This window comes from Gambusia affinis, linkage group LG24 (assembly GCF_019740435.1).
Source record: "Gambusia affinis linkage group LG24, SWU_Gaff_1.0, whole genome shotgun sequence".
NCBI lineage: Eukaryota > Metazoa > Chordata > Actinopteri > Cyprinodontiformes > Poeciliidae > Gambusia > Gambusia affinis.
This window is the reverse complement of record NC_057891.1, coordinates 8149826-8172815: the sequence shown is the minus strand read 5'-3', so window position 1 is coordinate 8172815 and position 22990 is coordinate 8149826. Positions and strand designations below refer to the sequence as shown.

General features: G+C 42.9%; 3 protein-coding genes across 11 annotated transcripts in view; 1 reads left to right on the top strand and 2 right to left on the bottom strand.

The window, feature by feature from the left end:
• Positions 1-56: 56 nt before the first annotated feature.
• On the bottom strand, positions 57-6317 carry cpb2 (carboxypeptidase B2 (plasma)). 2 transcript variants are annotated; one of them, XM_044110445.1, is made up of 12 exons: positions 6257-6315; positions 3288-3389; positions 2925-3000; positions 2711-2835; positions 2529-2637; positions 2355-2456; positions 1872-1976; positions 1665-1775; positions 1054-1144; positions 753-955; positions 556-640; positions 57-484 (listed from the first exon to the last, which is right to left on the bottom strand). In XM_044110445.1, the coding sequence occupies exons 2-12, from the start codon at positions 3362-3364 to the stop codon at positions 261-263; spliced, it is 1308 nt and encodes a 435-aa protein (XP_043966380.1). In that variant the 5' UTR covers positions 3365-3389; positions 6257-6315; the 3' UTR covers positions 57-260. The 2 variants fall into 2 exon arrangements, with proteins under 2 accessions (XP_043966380.1, XP_043966381.1); XM_044110446.1 differs by lacking the exon at positions 556-640 and having other exon boundaries at positions 6257-6317.
• Positions 3603-7068, top strand: alg11 (ALG11 alpha-1,2-mannosyltransferase). The gene is made up of 5 exons (XM_044110436.1): positions 3603-3748; positions 4369-4590; positions 4717-5088; positions 5162-5727; positions 6272-7068. The coding sequence occupies exons 1-5, from the start codon at positions 3702-3704 to the stop codon at positions 6553-6555; spliced, it is 1491 nt and encodes a 496-aa protein (XP_043966371.1). The 5' UTR covers positions 3603-3701; the 3' UTR covers positions 6556-7068.
• A 730-nt stretch (positions 7069-7798) lies between these two features.
• raph1b (Ras association (RalGDS/AF-6) and pleckstrin homology domains 1b) overlaps positions 7799-22990 on the bottom strand; it is a 41270-nt gene continuing 26078 nt past the window's right edge. For 4 of the 8 annotated variants that reach the window (XM_044110427.1, XM_044110426.1, XM_044110428.1 and 1 more), the window contains 15 exons: positions 22701-22806; positions 22395-22589; positions 21219-21652; positions 20039-20125; positions 19401-19475; positions 16981-17058; positions 15590-15749; positions 15402-15523; positions 15111-15176; positions 14856-14999; positions 13460-13570; positions 12729-12827; positions 12521-12641; positions 12301-12437; positions 7799-12221 (listed from right to left, as the gene is read on the bottom strand). In XM_044110427.1, the coding sequence (XP_043966362.1) occupies positions 9840-12221; positions 12301-12437; positions 12521-12641; positions 12729-12827; positions 13460-13570; positions 14856-14999; positions 15111-15176; positions 15402-15523; positions 15590-15749; positions 16981-17058; positions 19401-19475; positions 20039-20125; positions 21219-21652; positions 22395-22589; positions 22701-22806 (4317 nt within the window). In that variant the 3' untranslated portion in view covers positions 7799-9839. The remainder of the gene's footprint in view (positions 12222-12300; positions 12438-12520; positions 12642-12728; positions 12828-13459; positions 13571-14855; positions 15000-15110; positions 15177-15401; positions 15524-15589; positions 15750-16980; positions 17059-19400; positions 19476-20038; positions 20126-21218; positions 21653-22394; positions 22590-22700; positions 22807-22990) is intronic. The other 4 variants (XM_044110425.1, XM_044110430.1, XM_044110431.1 and 1 more) reach the window with 4 other exon arrangements.

Genomic DNA, 22990 nt, shown 5'->3' with positions numbered 1-22990 from the left:
TTATGCATATAGAAGATAATACAACTGCATTAAAAAGAGGAGAAAACAAACATCAATGAGTTTCATTTATTTATTTACTTGCGACTGTGTCATATTTTTATCCATTATTGTGAAATAGGTTTGAATTCCTCACGTCTGCCGACACTTCTCTCTATAGATATAGACATTTTCCAACGCTTTTGTACATTTTGGCTAATGTGATGCTTCAGCTTATTCAGTGTCAGAAGGTGTAATTCAAAAACTTTTTGAAGCTGGACAACTCAAGCTGCAGGTCCAGCTTGACGGGAACTCGTTGCAGCTTGGGGTTTCTCCATGACCTTCATAGCAATGGTCTTCACCGCAAGCAGAGCTTCATTGCAAGCGCCCTGAATGTGGGATGGCGGCAGCAGGAAGCCATATCTGCCACGGTCCTGGAGCTCAAACGTGAAGGAGTATTTAATGCCAAGATTATACGCCCAATCATCAGAGCCACCGGGAGCCAGGTCTGCAGACAGAAAAGGTAAAGGTAAAATCTGCCTTTAATAAGTCATAGGTCAACAACTAAATATTCCTTACAAATGATCTGTGCTCCTGCTCCATATGTGTAGATGTTCCTGTAATATCTCTTGATGTTATCTGCAGCAGTTTTGACCATCTCGTACTATATATATATACACATATATATAAAAAAAAAAAGAACAACAAAAAAAAAACTCCATATGGTTTCAGGATTTTGGGAACTTTATGTTTCAGCTGAAATAAATCAATCAGACCAGTTCACTGTGATTCTCGGCTTCATCCTCGGTGCAGGAATAGGGGATGATGAGCATCTGAGAGTAGGAGTGGATGCTCAGATAGATCTGAATGGATTCCTTGTGGCTCCGCAGGAAGTTGGCGACAGCCTGAGACTCTGGCTCCGATTCAGGGAAGGGGCCGCAGTAGATTTCAGTGCAGGGATCAGGAGAGGCTCCTGTCGCTAAGTGAAACAGACGATCGCACTGAATAAATAATGTGTTCTTCATTTTCTTTTACATTTGTAAAACATGAGGGGGATTTTAATTCTTCTGAACTTACTGCACCAGTTGGCGTCAAAGTTTCTGTTCAGGTCAACTCCGACGCAGGACGTACCCTTTTGGGGGGAACGGTTCTTCCTCCACATTCTGTCCTGAGGTAAAGAGCAAAAAAACCCAAAACTATTCTTCGCACAAATTCTCAGGCATTCTCAAGCACAAAATTACCCCAGAGACACACAATGCAACTAGATCCTAAATCACAATAAATAAAGTGGAAAAATTAGGAAAGCAGAATTTTCAAGGTAAAAGAAAACATTCCATAAAAATGAATAAAGTTACAACAAAATCACTAAAAAAATGTTTATCAAAGGTTCAAAAAGAGAGCCAAATGGACATAGAATACAATTTTAAAAGGGTAAAGCAATAACAAAGAGAATATTAAAAATCAAAAAACACTGCTAAAGAGATCTAATTTGCTGTAACGAAAGACTCAAACGTGAAAACCAAGAGCATGAGTTGTAAAACTCTGGAGGGGCTGCAATGACCCAGTGCTCAGGTGGGTGACTCTGTCACACTTTAAATCTGAGCTTTATTGAAGTGCGGCAAGAATAAAAACTAAAACAACAAACAGTTTACTACAAGCCGTGTAGGAAACTAATTGGATGTTCTTACTTTTGTCCAGGTGTATTTGTATCCGTCTGGGTTCATGACGGGCAGGACGTAGAAGTCCATGTTGTCCAGGATCTGAGTCATTTCAGTGTTCAGGTTGTAAAATGACAGCGACTGTGAAGGAAAAGAGCAGCTGGCTTTCAGATCTCTGGAACAAAAACACTCGGACAGGTTTTCAGAGGGGGATCCTAAATAAAAAATTGTGCTCACGTAGTGGACGAAAAACAAGCAGAAAGCAGGAGAGATCCACTCTCTGGCATGGATCCCACAGTCGATCCACACGGCTTTCTTGTTTGGTCTGTTATTTAGAGACAGCTGAAACGCAGAAGTGCAACATTGGTTCCAGACTCACTTCAAATTACAGAAATGGAACCACCTGGCTCTTAAATGCACCCCTTTGTAAAGATGTGTTAAGATTTTTTTTTTTTTTTTAATAAGGTTTAACTTCTATGGCAGCAGCATCATCTCACAATAAAATTTATTTCACTGTTAAACTGAACACATTTAATAACTAGCTTTTAACTAAATCTCTGTGGGAACAGTTACTTCCACCCCTAAAACTCTCTCTGCATGTGTCACACAAAATATAAAAGAAGAAGACTTAGCATACTGAAAAAAAACAATGTTTATTGTCAAATTAAACGTTGGGCTTTTAGTGGCTTTGTCATATTTTTAACACAAGTAAAAGTTTACCTTTAGAGCGTACAGCGGTCTTTTCTCATTTGAAGAGCCAACAAGAATAGCTTTAACTTTGTCTGGATAGTCATGGGTTGTTCTGTTGATCCAGTCATAGATCTACAACAGAATAGCACAGCTATTAAAATAAAAAAAATAAAAATTGAGTTAGGATCTCCCGCAGAGTCTCACATCCTCTAAAGTGTGGTATCTGTAGTAAAACGTGGAGCCACTTCTTGGGTCACCGGACTCGTTCCTCATCTGCATTTCAATTATCTCATCAGCATTGGGCAGCATCACTCTACAACGAAGATTTCAACATGGTTAAATGTGACACAAACAAGCAGCTGTAATTTACAATAGGAGCGACGTACTCATGTGTAATATCGTGTCTCTGCAGCAGGTTCCTGACCGTCTCGGAGATGTTCCCAGGAACGTAGAGGTGAACTTGTGTTTGCTCTTTGATATTTTGAGGTGAAATGGGCTGCCATAAACCTGTCTGAGAGAAAATGTCAGACGTTATGGTCTTCTGAAAGAAAATAACCTAAAGAGGCAAGTAAACGGTGGCAAAGATGAGAACAGTTCTACCTGGTACTGGGTGGACACATTCTTCAAAATATCCACTTGTTCTTGAGTGTTAGGGGTGATTGATAAAACCTGGCCACTGAAATAAATGTAAAAAAGACCCATCAACTTAAAAAAATGGATTTCGCATTTACTCAAGTTAAAGTTGTCTGATAATAACATTTGTTTGATGATCTAAGACATTCAAGTGTGACAAAAATGCAAAAGCAGAATTAAATTGTAATACTTTGACAGGAATCTATATAACTCACCGTTGCTCTTTATGTTTGCATAAGTATGTTCCTGTCTGACAAAGTGTTATTTTCTATAGCTTATAGAAATAAAATGCATACATTTTCAAAACTGAGATCAACTAAAGCCATTTACCTTATTTTTGTGCATTGTCCTGTCTGTAGAAGCAGGTCAAAATATAAAAAAATAAACAACACCCGAAGAGTCGTCATGATGAATGTCCAAGCTCTGTCCAAACTGTGGGGGTAGGTACAAAATTATTGATTGAAGCTGTGTTTGTTCAAGTAAACTTTACCTTTGAGAAAACAGCCAGCGGGGCAGAGATCAGTAGAAACAGCATCATCTAATTAGTTATTAACCAGTGTCATATAAAGCTGTGTAATCTGAATATATGGAAAATTATTCACACATTTTTGAGTTTTCAGCTCAGTTCACAATGACGCGCTGACGCAGTGATACCACCTCGCCTGTTGGTGGCGCCAGACAGTTAACGCAATGAGGGGAGCAGCGCCGAAGAGGTTGTGACGCACGGACCGGGCTGACGCAAAGATGTCGGCTCACGATCAGCTGGTGATGTATTTGTGTGAAATAACGAGGTAAGATGCAAGGAAACGGCTAAAATCAGCGGATAAAAATAATTAGGAATATAAATATAAATTATACTGGTTCCTGTTTCACTTTGTGCAAAAATATAATGGGAAAAACAGTAAAATATTGAGATTGTCTCCGTTTCTACGCATCATTAGTCTATTTAATCCATTCTAATTGTAAAAATATGCAAGCTTTTTAAATCGTTTTTTTAATGCATTCATAGAATCTATCCTTTAAAATTGTAGTTTTATATCGGAAGTATCTCTGTTGTAAAGTTATGTCCAAAAACTCTTGACAGTGTTACTGTGTTGATTTAAATGGTGAAAGAATAGCCTTAAAAGATGAATACATTTTGAACTGAATTGAACAGAGTCGTGTTGCCACCAGCGCAGAGCTTGCTCAATATTAGCTGCAGATGAGTGTACAGTCTTCAGTCTGATCAAAACATAAAAAATTACAACATACAGCTGCAAAACATATTTCTATTTTTCATCTATGAAACTTTGAACCGAATGGATATTTTTGCGCCGATTTTTGCAGATTTCTTTCCTCCTGTAAACCACTCTGCATCCAATGCAGTACAAACAAAGATGAGCCAAACACAAAGCGCGGGTCTTTGTTTCAGGTTGCTGTGGAAGTTGCTGCTCCCGCTGCTGCTTCTGTGCATGCTGCTGGTCGCTGTCCTTGTCCTACTGGTGCTGGCCGTCCGTCTCTGGCTGCAGAGCAGCAGGAATGCTCGCCGGGCGCGGGAAGGTCGTCCCACGGTGGCATTTTTCCACCCTTACTGCAACGCCGGTGGCGGGGGAGAGAGGGTGCTCTGGTGTGCTATCAGGGCTCTACAAAACAGGTATCATTAAAATTTTAAAGAAATAGTTATTCAGTGGGATAAAATGTAAAGAAAATGGTGCTGAATTCTGTATTTTTATTTCATGAAAGTTGCCCTTAGCATTTAACGCAACCAGGCTGTTTGCAGGTATGCGGACATCAACTTTGTGGTGTACACTGGGGACCTGGGCGTGACCGGCCAGCAGATCCTGGAGGGAGCCCGTCAGCGCTTCAACATCGTGCTGCCGCGGCCGGTCCGGTTCATCTTCCTGCAGCACCGGGTCCTGGTGGAGCCTGGTCTGTTTCCACACTTCACCCTGCTGGGACAGAGCGTGGGGTCCATCTTCTTGGGATGGGAGGCCCTGACCGAACTGGTCCCGGACCTTTACATCGACTCCATGGGTTACGCCTTCACCCTGCCGCTGTTTCGCTACCTGGGAGGCTGCAGCGTTGGGAGCTACGTTCACTATCCCACCATCAGCACTGACATGCTGTCTGTGGTGAGGGAGAGGAACCCAAGGTAAAGTCTATCTGCTTTTACCAAACTGATGCTGCTTTCTATGCACTAAGCTAACAAAGTGTGATTGTCTCAGGTTCAACAACCCAGACTTCATCTCAAACAGTCTGTTCCTGAGCGCCTTTAAGTTGGTCTACTACTGCCTCTTCGCCGTTCTCTATGGGATGGCCGGCTCCTGCAGCGACGTCATCATGGTCAACTCCTCCTGGACCCTCGATCACATCCTGTCTCTGTGGCGCTCCCCCAACCGCACCAGCGTGGTGTACCCGCCCTGCGACGTCAGCGCCTTCCTGGACATCCCGCTGGAGGAGGACGGGGACAGGAAGTGCCACTCCATTGTTTCCGTCGGCCAATTCAGGCCAGAGAAGGATCACCGGCTGCAGATCAGGGCCTTCAAGAAGGTTTGGGACAGAAGGAGGGAGAGGTCAGGGGTCAGGGAGGGGTTGAAGCTCGTCTTGATAGGCGGATGCAGGAACCAGGAAGATGAAGACAGAGTTCTCATGCTTCGGGGACTTTGCCAGGAGCTGGGCGTCGCAGACAGGGTGGAATTTAAACTAAACGTATCTTTTGAGGAGCTGAAGAGGCAGATGAGTGAAGCCACCATTGGTCTGCACACCATGTGGAACGAACACTTCGGAATAGGTAAAAAAAAAATTTAAATAAAAATATGATTACCGTCTTCAAAGTGGTCATGCAAAATGTCAGCACGTCCTTAAAAGGCCTCAAATTTGTGTATCTAAAAATGAATGCCTTAAAAGTATTAAATTCATTAAAAATAATTATTTGGCTGTATGTCAGTTAATCACAAGTCTTATATTTTGTTGTGCCAGGAATCTTTCATCTTTACTGTTATGTCAAAATGTGAATTGCACACATATCTTCACTGCATTTGAAGCAGTTGTGACTAGCTGCTAAAATATGGCTAGGTGTGTGTTGGCTAGCACAAAGCTAGCTCGCTCTTTTTATGTCCATTACTTGTAACTGCAAATTCATTGCCAGTTTTCTGGTCGATGTTCGTTTTAGCCACTGTTGCCAAACCATACAATTTATTTATCTACAATTTTTGTTGTTGTTGTGATACATATCTTAAATTCTGTTCGTGTTGTTAAAAAAAATTCTTAAATATGAGTGGGTGCAGCCTGTAGGAACCCTCTTGTAAACGTGCGCTTACCGGTTTCTCTTCTAGGTGTTGTGGAGTGCATGGCAGCAGGAAAGGTCATCCTGGCTCACAAGTCGGGGGGTCCGAAGCTGGACATCGTCAGACCTTTTGACGGAGGTCAAACCGGATTCCTGGCAGAAGATGAGGACAGTTACGCAGAAGCCATAGACAAGATCCTGGCTCTGCCACCTGACAGCCGCCTGCAGATCAGACGCAACGCACGCCAGTCGGTGGCACGCTTCTCGGATCAGGAGTTTGAAGCCTGCTTCCTGGCAGCCATGGAGCCTCTGATGGGAACACTGGAGCGATGACCAGCTTTCGTTTCTTTTTTTTACCTTTTCACCTTAATGGACTTCATGCAGGACTGGTGTCGAACACGATTAAATCACTTGTCTCATGTAGAAAACACGTCTTGAATCGAAATCGTTTTGTCACAGTGAGGTATTTAGGTGCATAAGGAGCTGCAGGGAGATGTTGGACGTTTTTGTCTGCAGTGTACATTTTGTAAAATTCTCAGCGGGAACAAATTACCCTGGACTTAAAACCTGGAAAAAAGAGGGTTCAGGTAACTGTTTACAAAAAAAATCTGTCTATTAACTTTAAATGTGAATAAAATAAAGATACAGTGTGCATTAGGATTTTCTGTTCATGTATCAGTTTAAAAGATGTTGAAGTGTAATAAATGCACTGGAATTAGCTTTAGTATGTTTAGTTTTGTCTTTTTTGTGCCCTGTTTATTTTAAATCGAGTACATCGCAGAAAGAAAATCCAAGCTTTCTGTAAAACAATAAAGCAATTTACATAGTTTTGTTGATTATAAAGTAGCTGACTTTCTGAATGGTTTGTTCTTTCGGGAAAGAGGTTAATCTTTCACAGGATTGTATACTTACTACATTCTCCAACCTTTGTTGGGACTCTGAACTCTCTAATCATATAACTCAGACGCAGACTCAAAGAGGAGCGGCAAAAGCAATTGAGGTGGATAAGCATGGTGTCATCCAGCATGTTACTGGATATTTGGATAATATAATATTTAATTTTGCTTTGGGAAAAATAAAGTATCTTACAGAAAACTGGGTTTTTTAAGGGTGCTTTCATATCTATTTTACAGAAAAGAATATAATTACTACAGCAACAGACTGTCGACAGACTGTTGGTAATGAGACAGAATCTAATAGTTAAAAACAGATATATAGCAGAAAAAATTCCAAGTGTTGTTGAGCCACAATTAATTAAAACTAATATATTCATGACATTTATACTGAAGGAAACCGAGTACTACAATTAGCCCCTCTGTTAATGCAAAAAATAAAATAAAAATTGGATATTTTCTACCACATTTTATTGCTGTTGAACTCCACACATCATGCAACTTTATCACATCATATTAAATTCAACTTTCAGGACTGCGTAGCTGGATTACAATAATAAGCCATCTCATCCACAGGTTGTAGAGTAAAATGTGACCACTAGAGGGCGGAGTACGCCTGTATTTCCAGCCAACACCAAACTCCCAAGAAATGCGAAAAAATAAGGACTCAGACGAGGTTGAGGTCAGGTTTGAACATGTATATTGGGATTTTCAGTTTATATGCAAGAGGAAACATTGACTTCAACCTTCTTTGCATTTACTTCACACTTTACCACATTAATAGCTTACAAACTGAACTCTAGCAAACGTCCCGTCACGGTGGTTTAAGATATGCCGACTCAGACAAATGAGAAGCATGTTGAAGAAGTCCTTCAGCGAAGGCAACCAGCAGGGAAGCCGACACGAACTCCCTCTGCTTTAAACACCAGTCAAATTATGTGGGAATATTACTGATATGTCATCATGGCACAAAAGGACACATGGGGAAAGGGATACTTCATGGACAGCACAAGAACCCGGGAAATAAAAGTACTGCAGCAAGGCAAGGAAACCCCTTCATGCTCCGCTTTCTAGGCACTGCTGTCCTTGTGAGCTGTCGGCTTAAGCAGCAATGGCACCATGAACAAACAAGACGGGATTCAAAGCACATTCGGTCTAATGCAAGTCTGATGGGGGGGTCATTAAATACACGGTGTAATGCGCTGTACATTAACCAGGCGAATACGTCTCCTTCAGTGTGTACTAAGATGAGATTCCAGTTTGTATTCCTGATTTCAAAAGGCGTTGGGAACCAGTGGTGATGTGGGATGAGGTCCAAAAATCAAGCCAACACACAAGGAACTCACACAGATAAACAAACACAGGCCTCCACCTCCATTTAAACACAGCTCCTCCTAATTTTGCATTAAATAATAATAATAAAAGTTTTTTTCCCCCAAGGTGTTCGTAATGAGACTTCCTTTACATTTGCATTTTTGTAAAAAGATCAACGAATTTTGAACTGAGAAGGTTCTGCAGATACTACAGCTTACTTCAGTAAGTTCAGAAAGTGAAATTACCCAAAAAATATACATCTATTGTTGTTCATTTTGCTTATGGCTTAAAACCCAAAATTTAGGTTGCAGAAATGTTACATAAAACCAATAAAAAGAATTTGTAATTCAGAAATGTTAGCGTACGGCTAAGTTAGACTTCAATCTGTGATTGGGGGTCCTTTTGCATGAGTTAAGGAAGTTAAGATTGATTTGATAATGACCATTAACTCATCTGCATTGTTGTCTCATTCTCGTCTTGACAGAACTCCACAGAATCTCCACTGGGTTTTACGTCAAGTGAGTTCAGGTGGTGCCAAGTCCTACTTGAAATTAAAACCAACTTAGAGACGCATGAAGTGCCCTGATCTCTCCTGGTAAACCACTGTGCTGATTTTGGATTTGATAAAACATAGCAGAACTCAACTTTCCTTTAAAAGTCTTTGGATAGAGCCAGATCCTTCAGCATTTGTGGATTACCCGTGTGGAGATGCTCAGCATATAGCATTTCTGTATTAAAATCCTTCTCTTATTTGTCTTATGTAACATTCAAAACTGAATTTTTTCCAATTTGTTTGAGGTTCATTAGTGTGGCAGAATCCCTTTCTTCTATCCAGTTTAGACTAAATTTGTTGGCCAGAATTAAAAAACCAAAAACCAAAACAATGTTAAAATCATCAGTCTTTAAATTATTTCATACAAAAGAAAACATGGCAGCATTCCTTAATGATCAACTACTTCACCAATATATGTAATCATGCATGGAGACGATGCATGTTTCCCTCTCATTCATACACACACAGAGACAGACACTCAACCCAGGGCAACTCCAGCCTGTTATCACATATGGTTCATGCAGTGATCAAAGCAGAAACATGTGGTTCCGATCCGTTTCTCTGTTTGTATCCAGTATATGGCATAGCTTTATGGGAATTAAAAAAAAAAAGGAAAGCAAACACATGATTTGGCTCAGACCTGGATCCTTCATACCTACCTGGTCCAGTCTTAACAGTCTGTTTTACAAAATGCACTGTTTGAATTCGGTGGTCGGATTTGGCTTTTTTTAATATGTACACGATCACCAATTCATCAGTGATCACAAGTGAATTTAAGAAGTTTAGGATTTCATATCAATTTAGCTAATAACGTCTGTTCAGCCAGCTGCGTTGTGTCCTGATCTCAGAGTTCAACGTTATCCGGTAAGTTTGGTTGCATCCCCGCGTTTGGGCGGTGCGGGTGGTGGTCCTCTTCGCAGTGTTGCATAGCCTGAGATGTTTCCGGACATATAGCTGTCGTTTCCTCCATTGCTCTGCTGCCCCTGGTCCAGTAGCAGCTCTGGGGGTGGCGGAGGCAGCGCCATGTCATCCATGGTCCCCGCTGGGTCCAGTTTGCCGGGGAGGCCTGGACCCTGGCGACCCACCGACTTGCGTTTCAAAGTCTGGCTGAGATCTGCTAGGAAGTTGGGCTGACCTGAGCTACCCTTTGGAGATGTGGGTGGAGGTGGAGATATGCCAGGCGGTTCCGGGGTAGTGTTGCTTCGCCGCCCTAGGGTGGGCAGAGGAGTCTTTTTTAGGGAGTTCTTTGCCCATATTGAGTTGCTAACAAGGGAGACAGGTGGCGGAGGAGGGGGAGTTTGGGGTTGAGGATTTACCACGGCTACCCTCGGGATATCATTGCCTGGAGGCGGTGGAGGAGGGAAAAGCTCAGAGACAGGGGGAGGAGGTGGAAAGTAGGCGCACTCGGGTGGAGGAGATGGAAAGTCACCACCTGCCTGTTTGGCCTGGCTTACTTTAGCTTGAAGCGCCAAAGGTAGGTTAGACAGGTTGAGCTTTCCTGGTTTAGGAGGTGCAGGAGGCCCATTTGAAGGGTCCTTTGAAGGAGATCCAATGGAGGAAGAAACGGGACAAGGGGAAGATGGGGTGCTATTGCCCTGGGGAGCAAACTTGCTGAGCAAATTCCTCCTGGATTCCTCGTAAGAGGCTGACGAGTTGGCCTTAATGCTGGAGTTCCTCTGAGGGGTTGGAGGGGGCTTCTTACCACCGAAACTGGAGGAGCCAGAGGGCGATCTCCTCAGTGGAGAGCCCAAGTTTCCAGAGGGAAGAGGCGGGGGTGGGGGTGGTGGCGTTGGGCCAGTGATGGGTGCTGGAGGAGGAGGTGGCGGCGGAGGAGGTGGTGGGGGTGGTGCAGGGAAACTGTTGTTGCTCTCTGCTGGAGGAGGGGGGAACTCTGGAGACGGCAGCTGTTGGTTACCGCCAGGCTGCCATTTTGGTTTCGTTTTCACAGCAGGAGGGGAGAGTGGTGCTTTAGGGTACTCAGCATTGTTGACTTGGGATGAAGCTCCTGGAAACTGACTTGCCAACTGCTTCACCAAAGACATGGTAGGTGCAGCTCCCGCAGAAATGCTCACCGTTTTAGTGAGGCTGTGCTGCTTGGGGAGGGTAGGAGGAGGATGGGTGTGCTGGAGGCTGAGCTGTTTCTTTAGGTGAGAAGGTGCAGGAGGGGGAGGAGGGGGAGGGGGTGGAGTTGGAGCAGGAGGGAATGGTGATACTGGGGACATGGGTTTGGGTGCAGTGTGAGGCATAAAACCAGGAGTGAAGGTTTTGGGTGGAGCTTGGGGGGGTCCAGGAGGAGGTGGAAACTGTGCTGGTATTGAGCACTGCTGGGGTGGCGGAGGAGGAGGTGGGGGCGGCGGTGGAGGCGGCAGAGGTGGTGGTGGTGGTGCTGGAGCAGGCGGTGGGGAGTCCTCAAGATCCCCGTTGTGAGACAACAGTTCTCGTGGCGGACTGGGAAACCGATCCTTTAGCGCCTGCTTCAGGCAGTTGGCTTGAACAGTCTGTCTCATGGGGGTTGGTGCAACAGGTGGAGGCAGAGGCGGAGGAGGAGGAAACATCATGTTGCTGGCGTGCATTGCAGGAGGTGGTGGGATGAAGGAAGGAGGAGCAGGCGGGTTGAAAGGGCCAAATCGCAAAACCGCCATCGCGGACCCCGGGGTCGGCATTGACAGCGGAGGTGGAGGCGGAGGAGGAGGTGGGACGTTCGTCCTTGCAGCAATGTGATTTACGTTGGGCTTGATGACCTGTGCAGGTGGCGTCGGAGGTGGAGGCAGGACTTGCTTAGCCGTCGCCGGTAGCTTGTGAGAAGTCTTCTGGTTCTGCAGTCGGGTGATGGTGCTGTATTTGTACATGGTGGGGGCTGGCGAGTGGTGCGACACCATTTGCAGTGGAGGGAGTGGAGGAGGTGGTGGCGGGAGAGGTGGTGGAGGGGGTGGAGGTGGACTGGGAGCAGCAGCTGGTTCCTGCTGATCGTAACTAATGCTGGGCTGCGGCTCTGGAGACTTGGGTGGCGGATGCGGAGGTTGTACCGTCTCTGGCGGTGGTGGTGGCAGCATCTGGGGAGGTGATGGAGGTTGATGTGGTTGGATCACTGTCGGTTGTTGCGTTAAAGATGGCTGAGGTGGGTGCTGCTGCTGCTGTGGAGGGGGAGTGAGAACGGGGTGGTCCACTGAATGCTGGCTGTGATGCCGGTGGCTGTGGGAGGAATGCGTTGATCCACGCGACGCCTCCATCCGGATCTGCTGAGCAAATATAAGCAATAAATAAATCACAACCTCTTATTTAACATACATTTGAATGTCTGAGGACAGAAAATCATACTTTAGAATTCTCCTCCATCTGGGTTCCTCTCTTCCAGGCTTCAGAGAAAATGGAGCTCACCACACTCTGGGACCGGCCATGAGAGGAGGCTGTGTCTACTCCACTGTCTGAATGACCTGAATGATTGGACTGGGACTCTGACAGGATGCAAACACAAGAATCTTGGTTTTAACTTCATGCTGCACTGACAGTGGAGTCTGTGATTGGAAAATAAACTCACCAGGTATACTGGCAGAACTGGAGCCTGACCGAATGCTGGAGGTAGACAGAGATGACCAATCATAGGCTGCCTCTGTCCTCTTCATTGCTTCCTGGTAGTTCACATATAACTGCTTGCCGTACTATAGACAAGTACATACTTCAAGTCATTTATGAAAATACATATAAAAACATTGCTGATTGGCCAAAATGAACTGATTTGGACTCACCTTGGCGATGCGGATGCCATTCACCCACTGGTGCAGGGTCCTAACATCATCACAGCAAAGGTATTTGATGTACTGGGACTTCTTCTGGATTTGGGGATGCTGATAAAGCAAATAAAAATAAATAAACAGCCCCATCTAGTGGCTACAGCTTGCATAAGACATAACAAAAGGACAAAATATTTCCCATCAATAATCTGAATTTTGCTTAGTAAAAATGAAAAAGAATCAGGAATTGATATACTTGATATTGAAAGACCCAATGTTGATCCATTTTAATCCTCAATATTTTAGCTCCTCCATAATAATAATGTAATTTTCTAGTTTCTGTACATAGTTTGAACATTTTCAATGTGTCTCCCTAGTAGTTTTTTAATTAGTTTAAAAACAAAACAAAACATCTGTAAAGACTTTTTTTTTTACATTTATAGATAAAGTTTGATTTACTTATACATCAAACTTTAACTCTTGGAGGGTTTGACGGTAAAAAAATCTGTATGTTAGTTTCATCTCACCAACGCTCGGACCTGTATATTTTTGACTTGCACACTATAACAAAAAAAAAAGCAGATTTTTTTTGTAGTTTGCAACTGCCATGCTTAGCATGTCTCCTTTACCAATTGTTTTGCAGCTATCATCAAAATAACAGATAGAAAAACAAAAGCGTTGATTATTAAGAGCTTTTTCTATACCTGTTAACTATCTACAAAGGTGTTGGTCAGTGATTTCCTTACCTTCAGGGCCAGGCAGTAATCAGTAGGAGCCTTGTATTTGCTGCGGTAGTCCTGTCCATAATACACATTAACATGATCCAACTGCAGGAAGCACACAAGATCTCTGGACGCCTTCAGAGACACAAGATACAACATTATTCGCATATTTCGCTAATTATAACAACAAAAAACTTTTAAGTGATGAATTGGTAAATTAGTTTCTATTCCTATCACTTTGGAAAACACATGTAGAAATTAGAACATAACATTGTAATCTAGATTACAACTAATTGAGAACGAATTCCACAAAACACTAATTAAATGATGATTATATGGGGGCTTTTGAACATAGAGCATGTTTCTAAATTTTCAGATGTTAAGAAGATAGTTTTTGATGGAGAAAAAGGTTAGAAAAGGAAGATAATTAAGGGAATTATGCACGTTGCACACATGCTTACAAAAATAAGAGCACATGTGCACTTCAGATCTAGTACCATACAAGATAAACGGCATGCGCTGTTTGCTTCAACTGTTCTTCAAAGGGATTCAGCACACAACAGGAAATACCGCAGAGCAGACTGTGGATCTGGTTCTCATGATCCTAACTCACATTTCTGTTTAACCCTTAAAAGTCTGTCATATAAAATGCAGATTTTTTTTTTTTTTATAAGTGTACCTGTTCAAAATTAGAAACATTGCTTGACTTTTTTTTTAACTGACACGTAAGGCTTTTGCAATTATGCAATTATCATAAAACAGAAAATTTCCTCCAATTAATTTTTCTTTTTTTTTTTTTTTATACAAAATGTCCAAAAATACTCTGCAACATTTCCAGGAGGTTTCTGGAGAATGTAACAAGGTGTTAAAGAAGTAGTGGTCTCAGTATTTTCTGAAATCTCACTTTAACAAAGCTTTGAGTTTTTTTGTGCATCTCCAGATTTACTAAAGTAAAGTAAAGAGCCATTACAGCAACTTAACATAACACCAAATTCCCATCGTATCACTTTTAATACAGATACTTCTAAATCTTCCACCTCTTTAGTAACATGTATTTCATATAAAAATTATACAATATTGACACAAATGATGCAAAAATGATACATGTACATGTTATAGAGCATTGCATCAAAAACAATACATTTTATAAAAGTAAATTTTTAAAAATATATCTATCTCTAACATTTTTACTTGTAACATTTTTACAAAAATATGTAGTATTTTTATCTTTATAAAACCACATACGCATGACAACTACAGTTATATCAAATTATACAAAAATGATACAAACACTTGATCTGTACTTTTATAAGAGTTATCTTTAAATGTTACTTTTGATAGTCATAAAAGTGCTAACTTTATTAGAAAACTAGAGGTCTCAAAACTATGTTGTGTTAGAGGATTATTCATCTAAGCTGACCTTTGCTTTGCCTTTTGGGACATAATAGATCCCTGAAGCCCTGAGGAGAAAGTAACGCTTTTTCCACGACTTCTTTCCATCCTCTTTGAGCCACAGAATCCCCTCTATCTCTGGCACCGACACCGACCCACCGCAGAAGCATTCCTGAAAGGCAAAAATGAAAATAAGAATAAAATAAAATAGTGTGATTCTCTGTTTTCATTTCCTTCTACCAGCAGCAGAAACAAAACCAAAGGTCGTTTTGCACGGCTTTACCTCCAGTAGAGCTTCTTTATTCCGGTCAGCCATCTCTGATGTCTCCTTCCGCCCCAACAAGTAGTTCTGAAAGGGATTGAAGGGAACAGGAAAGTGAGTCGATGACAAAGAGGAGGGGGAGTGAAGCTGGAAACACACCTCGTCTTACGTTAAATAAATTATTCACCTCAACTCGCTTTAGAGTTTTGACCTACTTTCAAGTTCCCTCACTGACTGGCAGCTGGGTAAGCACTCAGCATGCATGAACTATGTGTTTGCGTGCGCGGCATGAGCAGATTAATGGCCGCTCACCTGGGGGTTCTTGAAGAGAGCGTACTTCTCGATGCGCTCGATGAACATGAGCTTGTTGTGGCTGTCCCGGGTCCAGTTTAACAGGTTCTCCACCAAGTTCTCATGGTCCTCAAATATACGCTCTGGAAAAGATCATGGCGCAATGAAAAACCCCTGCTTAGTTGAGCCAGGATGAGCTGCTGGCTTACCCATCTGCAGCTCCGTAATGGTTTCCACCAGAGACCAGTCCGGACTGTAGCCACAGTGAGACTTATCCAGCAGGCTGTCCAGCACCTGTCTGACCGACTGCCGCTCATCCACCATCATGGTCTTGGAGCTCTCGTCCGACATATGGACCCGAATCACCAGCTGAGAAAGAACAGGAGCGTTAGAAACAATAAGTGAAGGTATTTATTGCTGTTTGTGACCAATAAAATACAGACATCTGTATTTACCAGGTATATTCAACTAAATACATCAGAATATTAACAAAATGTTAGCAGAAATGTGATGCAAATGCTGACTCAGACATTTTCACAAGTAATTTGTTCACTTATTTAAATTATTTGTTTTCCTTTGTCTTTAAATATCCATATACTGTAGATAATACGCATTTTTATGGGGCTTTTGTTATTAGTTTATGAGATAAGAAACTGAAATGAACTAGTAATTGGTGCCAAATTCTGTTTTGTAGCTTGATGGCATTTACACCTCTACTCCTGAAAAAAAAGATATTAAAACAAGACTTTAGGAGTGCCTGAAAAACATATTTTGAAACCTAATGAAGTTAAAACTTTACAATAGCCGGATGCAAGTTTTAGTTCCTTTCGCTGAATCCCCACCGATAAAACCAATAACTGCTTTCCGATACCGCCAATGTTTGTTTTGCCGACCACTTCACCCGGATGACTGAGCTGAAACCCAAACCAGTGAAGGCTCTACGACGGAGCCTCAGACATGGGGAGCCTGACCTACATTTCACAGACCAACTCACCCCCCCCCTCTGGATCTCTTCTGCATAAAAGTTGATGAGAAATGTTGAATTTTTAATTCAAATACAACGAAGCTGATGGAATCGCATGCATTCAGCGAATCACTGATTCTCATGTTGCAGCTGCACCAAGCTTCCCTTTATCTGGTTAGAGAAGAGCCCTGTTAGTTGGAACACTGCTGGGTTTTATCCATTAATCACATATTAAAAAAAAAAAAAAAAAAAAAAAAAAGGAACGCCATTCTGCAAAATGCATTTGTCCTCACTCACACAGTCGGTTCATTCATGTGGAGTCCAGTATCGATACATAAATGGAGACAGAGGCTGCAGTCGTCCAGTCAAACATCAGAGCAGGTTATGGTGGAAGTGGAAAAGCAAAAAAGAGAAATCGCTGCATTGTCTTTCAATGCACAGACTGACTTCTTGCTTCCACAATCAAACGCTGCATTGACCTATTTTCCCTGCGCTTCGTTGCCTCGCCATGGATGAAGTTCAAAAGCGTATCTGACAAGATGACGAGTGTTTCATAAGGTCGAAGGAGTTTCATGAAGACAGATCGAGTCTGAAAGTGTTCAGAAAAAAACCAAACAAACAAAAAAACGAATTTACCTTTTTGACCTGCGCCTCCTTGATTTTCTCCAGAGCGACACGGATCTTCTCTGCCTTGAGCTTGGCGGCTTGCTCCTCCTGGATGGACACACAGGGACATGTTTAATCCATCATGGCACACACACGGTTTCGTCCAATTTAAGCCTATTTAAAAGTTGAAATGCCACAAACTACATGAGGATTTTTCTCTCCATTTTCGCAGCTTACCTGCCCTCTCCAGCAAGATGCCATCATCTCCATTCTACAGGTTAGCAATGCTTACACTTGGGTAATTAATATGTTATATAACTGATGCGAATCGTTGCGGTTGCAGCTATGGCATTCCCTCAAATGTGGCGCTCCATGATTCTGGATTCAAAGGAAGCCGCTGCAGCTTCCTTTGATCCTCTTAAACAATGCTAGAAGATTCCTAAAGGACGGCGAGGCTGCAGATTGATGCAGCAACACTTCAAAGAGCATCTATGGATCCCGCAAAAAATATTAAATCCTCGGAAGAAATGGGAAACATTGTAAAGTTGTTCCACAATGATCGTCGGCGGGGATGAAAATGGGTAAAAGTCTGCGGCGGTGTGGGGTTTCACTGACATTCACATGTGCAACCAATGTGCACAATTTGACAGACCAAAAAAACGAGATAGTAGGAAGGAAGATGCCCCTCCCCCTTGCCTCTTCCCTTCTTCTCTTCAGAACAGCAGCCAGGCTTTGGGAGCGTGCCCAATCGATGGAGCATAATCCCCACAGATATAGTAGGAGCCGAAGGGGTCAGCCAACCAGAGAGCTGCTTTCTCAGGACCCTCCAGCCAATCGGCGAGAGACGATGGCAGCCTCCGGTCCTCAGGCTAAGCCACAGTGGCAGGGATGTGCGGCGGTGGAATTTGGGTGAATGAGGTGCTGAATATTTGACGACGTCTACAGATGTGTTCGCAGAAAGAGGGTGAGGGGCATAAACAAGAGCCACCCCCTCCTCCCTTTGACCCAGACTGTCTTTTTCACATGAGTAGCTTCAAAGCAAGCAAACATTAATGGCGTCGGAGTCGGAGTGGCCGGCGTTCAGAGTAAGCGGGTCAGGGTGGGTTTAACCTCAGATTTAACCCTCTGACACCGGTCCTGTTCCTGGTCCCACTCTACTGACACGTTCACACCCTGCCAGTTTTCAAGAGCTCTTCTGCGCAGTTGGGGCATTTCTTTTTTTATTTCTACTTTGGCATCCTCACACTTTGATGTCTTTCCACTCTTTCCCCGCCTTTCTCGCTCTCAGATATCAGTATTCCACATTCGCAAGTTCGTTCTCGCGGCTTGTGCATTGTGGGATTTCCCTTCTAGGGCTGAGCATTTGTCATATAATTTATGATTTATCGCAAAATTGGATTTATCGCTGTCGAGATAAATTGAAGTTATAGACAGTAAATAAAAGAACAAGACAATGTAATTCCATTTTCTTCGCAGTTCGTTCCATGAGAGTATGAATACATATCAGGAAATTAAATGGTTACTGTGTGCAGTTTGGTGATATTAGTGGTATTCTGAGGAAGTCAATTTCAAAATGGGAATGATGTTTTTACAAGAACAGCATTTGCTGTGACGCACAGTTACCTAACAAATAAGATACACTGTTTTTTGTTTTTTTTATCATAATTTTTTTTTTTCGTCATCACAATATGCCACACGAAAAAAGAGATAAAGCTATAAGTCCATATCACCCACTTCTCTCCAAATTTCAGTTCATGATTAAATATTAATTACAGTTAAGATTAGACTGGACTGTATGTCACAGAAACCGATCTGTTTTATGTGACAGGACTGCACAAGCCGAGTTATGATGAATTTCTAGATAATTGTAAAAACCTCTGAGGTAGAGACTTCATAAAACTAGCCCCAGTTTCAACTTCAATGATGAAAAAGTACTGCATAACACTGACAGATACAAGAAACATTAAACCTCACAAAGGTTGATACATTAGCTTGACAATATTATTTCCTCATAAAACAGAAAGTAAATCAACAGTAAGCTGCATGCAGAAGAAATATGGAAAGGAGAACCAACACAGATCCAAAGACAAAAGCCCCCATGCATCTGGATAATGTTTACCAAAGACCAACTCATGGTGAAGTTAATGAGGAAAAGTTAATTTGATACTATCCATCATACAGATCGCAGAATATGGCGATCTTGGTTTTCCCCAATAATAAAGATCAGGGTTCCCGCACATTGTTATGGTAAACTACCAAACTATTCCTGATACAACGTTCCAGAGCCAATGCGCTCATCCTTATCTAGATGTCAAAAACACTAAAATCTACTTCCAAAATTTTCAGACTGTGTCGGAACCCTGAAAGATGGATTCCCCCCCCCACCACCAGGAGGCATGCAGAGACTCCACAGACACCCAGACCAATCATGGAGTGTAAAAGGAAGTCACCTTGGTCAGGAGGTGAGAAGGCTTCCCAGCTATGCTTTTCAGAATGAGTGAGGTTTCTCGGTCCAGATAGGAATGCTTGGGTGAGGAACAGGAGATCAAAAAAAGAAAGAGCAGAGGAAGAGACAAAATACAGGGAAGTCAGTGCCAGATGATTATCTGAGGCTTATTAATTGCAGGTGTTGTGATTCTTTGAAAAAAAATTAAATAAAGCAGGATGGAAAAGAGAGAAGACTCTAAATAAAGCCCTCAGCAGTTGTGGTTGTTGTTAGCTGCAGCTGTGGGAGCTGAAGGAAAGACTGTGAAGTGTGAGGCAAATTCAGATGTAGTTTCACTTACAATTCAGCTGCCTTCACATGTCATTTTACAGCAGGTTTTATATCTCATTGTTTTATGAACAAAACTGAAATATTACGATTGTAGCGCTGCAAAAACGGGTTTCAATCGAACCAAAAATCTGAAAACCACATCCATACAAAAATAACCATTTGATTTGCTAAATGTTTTTCTTGTTTTTGTTTTTAAAGAAAAACAGGTGTAAAACATTCCCAAAAACCTAATTTGAACACACAACAATTTTAAAACCATAAAAGTTATTTTCCACAATCATAGTTGACTGTCCTCCCCACACGCAAACTTACAGTGGCCTGGTCCACTTCACCCTCGCGGGAGGTGAAGTCAAGCTGGCGTCTGGCCGGACTACTGCAGGCCCGTCGCAGTGTGACATGCTGGGAAAGTCGGAAGGTGCAGGCAGGCGGGCAGGCAGGCAGACGAGCGGGTGCGTGTGTGTTTGTGGGAAGAGGCCATCGATAAATCAAAGGATGCAAACAGAAACAAAGTGAACACATGCAGGAGAGAGAGGGAGACATGCAGGATGACATGGTTGTTGTGACCCGACTTGTTTTCCTTTATTTTTTTGGACGCCTGTTTTTCTTCGGGCTTCTACAGGCTTGGAATAAAGATGAGATTTGCTTTGCATAAAAGCAGATTAAATGAGTCTTACCAACACTTTAGAGAAGTGTTTCTCAAACCTTTTCAGGCTGAGGATTAAACACTCGCGGACCACCTAACTTTAAATTATCGCCGCAATAACGCAACCTGGAAAAAGGATTTTTTTTTTTTCCCCCAAGTGTTGTGTGCATTAATTCTATTTTAGAACTGTTTGTGATTTAGAAGCAGGATAAAAGAAAAATAAAGTTGAGTTGCTTGGTAGAAACAAACATTTTCTTTCAGCCTGAGGAAAGCCCAACATAATCTATCATTTTATTTTAGGTGTTTAGATGCAGTTAGTCAACGTGGGGCGCAGCGCTGCTCACCACCTCGCACTCAGCATGCTACGTATTGTAACACTGTCTTAAAACAGTTTTGTAAACTTTCACCGAGAAACTGAAAACTACTCATGCAGACATGAATTTCTCTGACTACATAAGTAGTCCTGGTGTTTTCTTTCCACTGGTATCGTCGGCTTTTCTTTTGAGTGACCTAGTCTTAAGCCACTTCTCCATTACTATTTTTAAAAACAATCCTTTGGTAAGCTAACTGTACGTTATCACAGCAAATAAACGGTTATTTGCATGCACTACCTTGATTACCACAGTTTGAGAAAGACTGCTTTAGAGGTTCATCTGGTTTAGTCGGAGAGCCGGTGGTGAGTTCCAGGAGCCCAGAAAAAGTTGTTAACATTGCAATCCAAAACTTTGTAGATTGCAGTGGGTTTCATTACACAAGAGAATGCACAACACGCACCAAAAACATGCAACTCAAACTATCCCCCTTATTTTGCTGTGTGCTCTGTATTTGGTTTCCGTGCAAACATCATACCTCTGTGCTGGTCTGGTTCTGCCCCTGCGAGCTCGGACTGCCCTGCTCGTCTGCCTCTCCTCCTGTCATCCCTTTATCCACATCCAGGGAGTCCATGCTGGAAGCCGAGGCGCACGCCGAATTCATGCTGGAGCGCTGCGACTGAGCCTCCTGCTCACAGGCCGTGCCCACCGAGCCGGTTCTGCGGTGCTGCCCGCCACCGGACGATCCGGAGGAGGGGCGCCGCAAAGCTGTGGAGGACACTGAAGACGAGGAAGACGAAGTGGAAGAAGAAGAGGAAGTCTGACGCGCCGCTTCGTCCATGCTGAGGGAGGCCTTCTCCAGCTGGGAAGTGATGTCATCCAGGGAGATGTTGGAGGCCGCGGGTCGAGAGCTGGCGCTGCCGCCCCGAACCGTGCTGGCCGGCGACGCTCTGGCACTGCTGCTCGTGCTTCCTGAAGGAAATGTTTAAGAAAAAAAGCCCCACTGAAAACACAGAAGTGATCTACCACAAAAACAGCCAACTTCCACATGTTCAGAAATCCCTTTCTTTAGATTTTTTACAAATGAAGTTTTCAGACTCTCCGGAGTTTTTAGACTCTATGCTTGCCCATTTCAAGCATAAAAACACAAAACTTAAACACATTTATGGCAGATATATCTACAGATGTCAGGATGGACAGAAGAATAGACGGATGGATGAAAACATCCTGCTCTCATAGTTAATCTCTAGAAATAAAAAACTGGATCCCAACTTCATTTACTCTTCTTTATCAGCTCAACCACTTCATCCTTAATGAAGCCAACGTGGATGTGGAGGGATATTTTTTAAATTTCAAATTGAAAAACAATTTTTAATATTCTTCAAAAAAACACAAAACCTAGTGAAAGAGCAAGAGATCCTTTCATAAAAGCCCTTTTGTGTATTTTTCTGTGACTGGACAGAGTCTGACTGACTCCTGCTTCCTGTGAGCCGCTGCTCATTTGGTCAGCCTTTTCTATTCTGAACCAGCGGAGAACAAAGCCGGCGCTCATTCTCCCTTCACAGTGACTCATTTAAAAGTACCTATCTATCCCGAGAGAGTCAAACTCAAGTCTTTGTAATTCTGCTGACCTTTGATTTGCACACAAAGCAGGGGAGTAACTCATGACACAATCTCCTTAAAATGCAGCACGCTTGTAAAGAGACTGAACTACCTCCGCTGTTTCCCCCTCCACTGGTGCTAGGGTGCTTGGTGCTGGCACTGCGGCCCCCGGGGCCCCTCTGTTGTCCCTTGTTCTGGCTGCGAGATGCTGAGTTTGGTTTGGAGATGGTGCTCAGCTCTTGCTCGATGGAGCAAAGGTCGGCCATGAGGGCATCCAGGTCGACGGTGTCTCCCTGATTCAGAGCCTCTGTGAAAAGATTTCACAAGGGATGGAGGAGGAAGTAGGTTCATTATGGAGGGAACTCAATAAATTGGGGAATTATTTTCGTTGTGCTGCCTTTTGACACCCGAGTCTCACCATTTATGTTGTACATAGAGAAGCGGTAGGAGAAGTTGGCTATGTTCGTCTCCTGCCTGAGAGGCGGCTTCTGCAGTGCTTTTTGTGGCCGACCATCATCCAGACTCTATGATGAATGAAAAAACAAACAAACAAACAAACAAAAAAAATCAGCAAACACTGAAACACAACCAAGGCAGAGGATCATAACAACCACGTCTGACTGCAATGCTCCTCAGTGTCTCACACACAGCGTTGCATATCTGCACAATGTAAAGTGAAGGGGAGAGTTGCTAGGAAACAGAGACAGG

What these genes read in the sequence shown, in the direction of transcription:
- cpb2 (XM_044110445.1), bottom strand. Translation starts at nt 3,364, where the DNA reads ATGACGACTCTTCGGGTGTTGTTTATTTTTTTATATTTTGACCTGCTT. An exon ending in GGACAATGCACAAAAATAAG is followed by an intron (nt 3,001 to 3,287) that starts GTAAATGGCTTT and finishes CATTTATTTCAG; the next exon opens with TGGCCAGGTTTTATCAATCA. An exon ending in GATACCACACTTTAGAGGAT is followed by an intron (nt 2,457 to 2,528) that starts GTGAGACTCTGC and finishes ATTCTGTTGTAG; the next exon opens with ATCTATGACTGGATCAACAG.
- alg11 (XM_044110436.1), top strand. Translation starts at nt 3,702, where the DNA reads ATGTCGGCTCACGATCAGCTGGTGATGTATTTGTGTGAAATAACGAG. An exon ending in TATTTGTGTGAAATAACGAG is followed by an intron (nt 3,749 to 4,368) that starts GTAAGATGCAAG and finishes TCTTTGTTTCAG; the next exon opens with GTTGCTGTGGAAGTTGCTGC. An exon ending in GAACGAACACTTCGGAATAG is followed by an intron (nt 5,728 to 6,271) that starts GTAAAAAAAAAA and finishes TTTCTCTTCTAG; the next exon opens with GTGTTGTGGAGTGCATGGCA.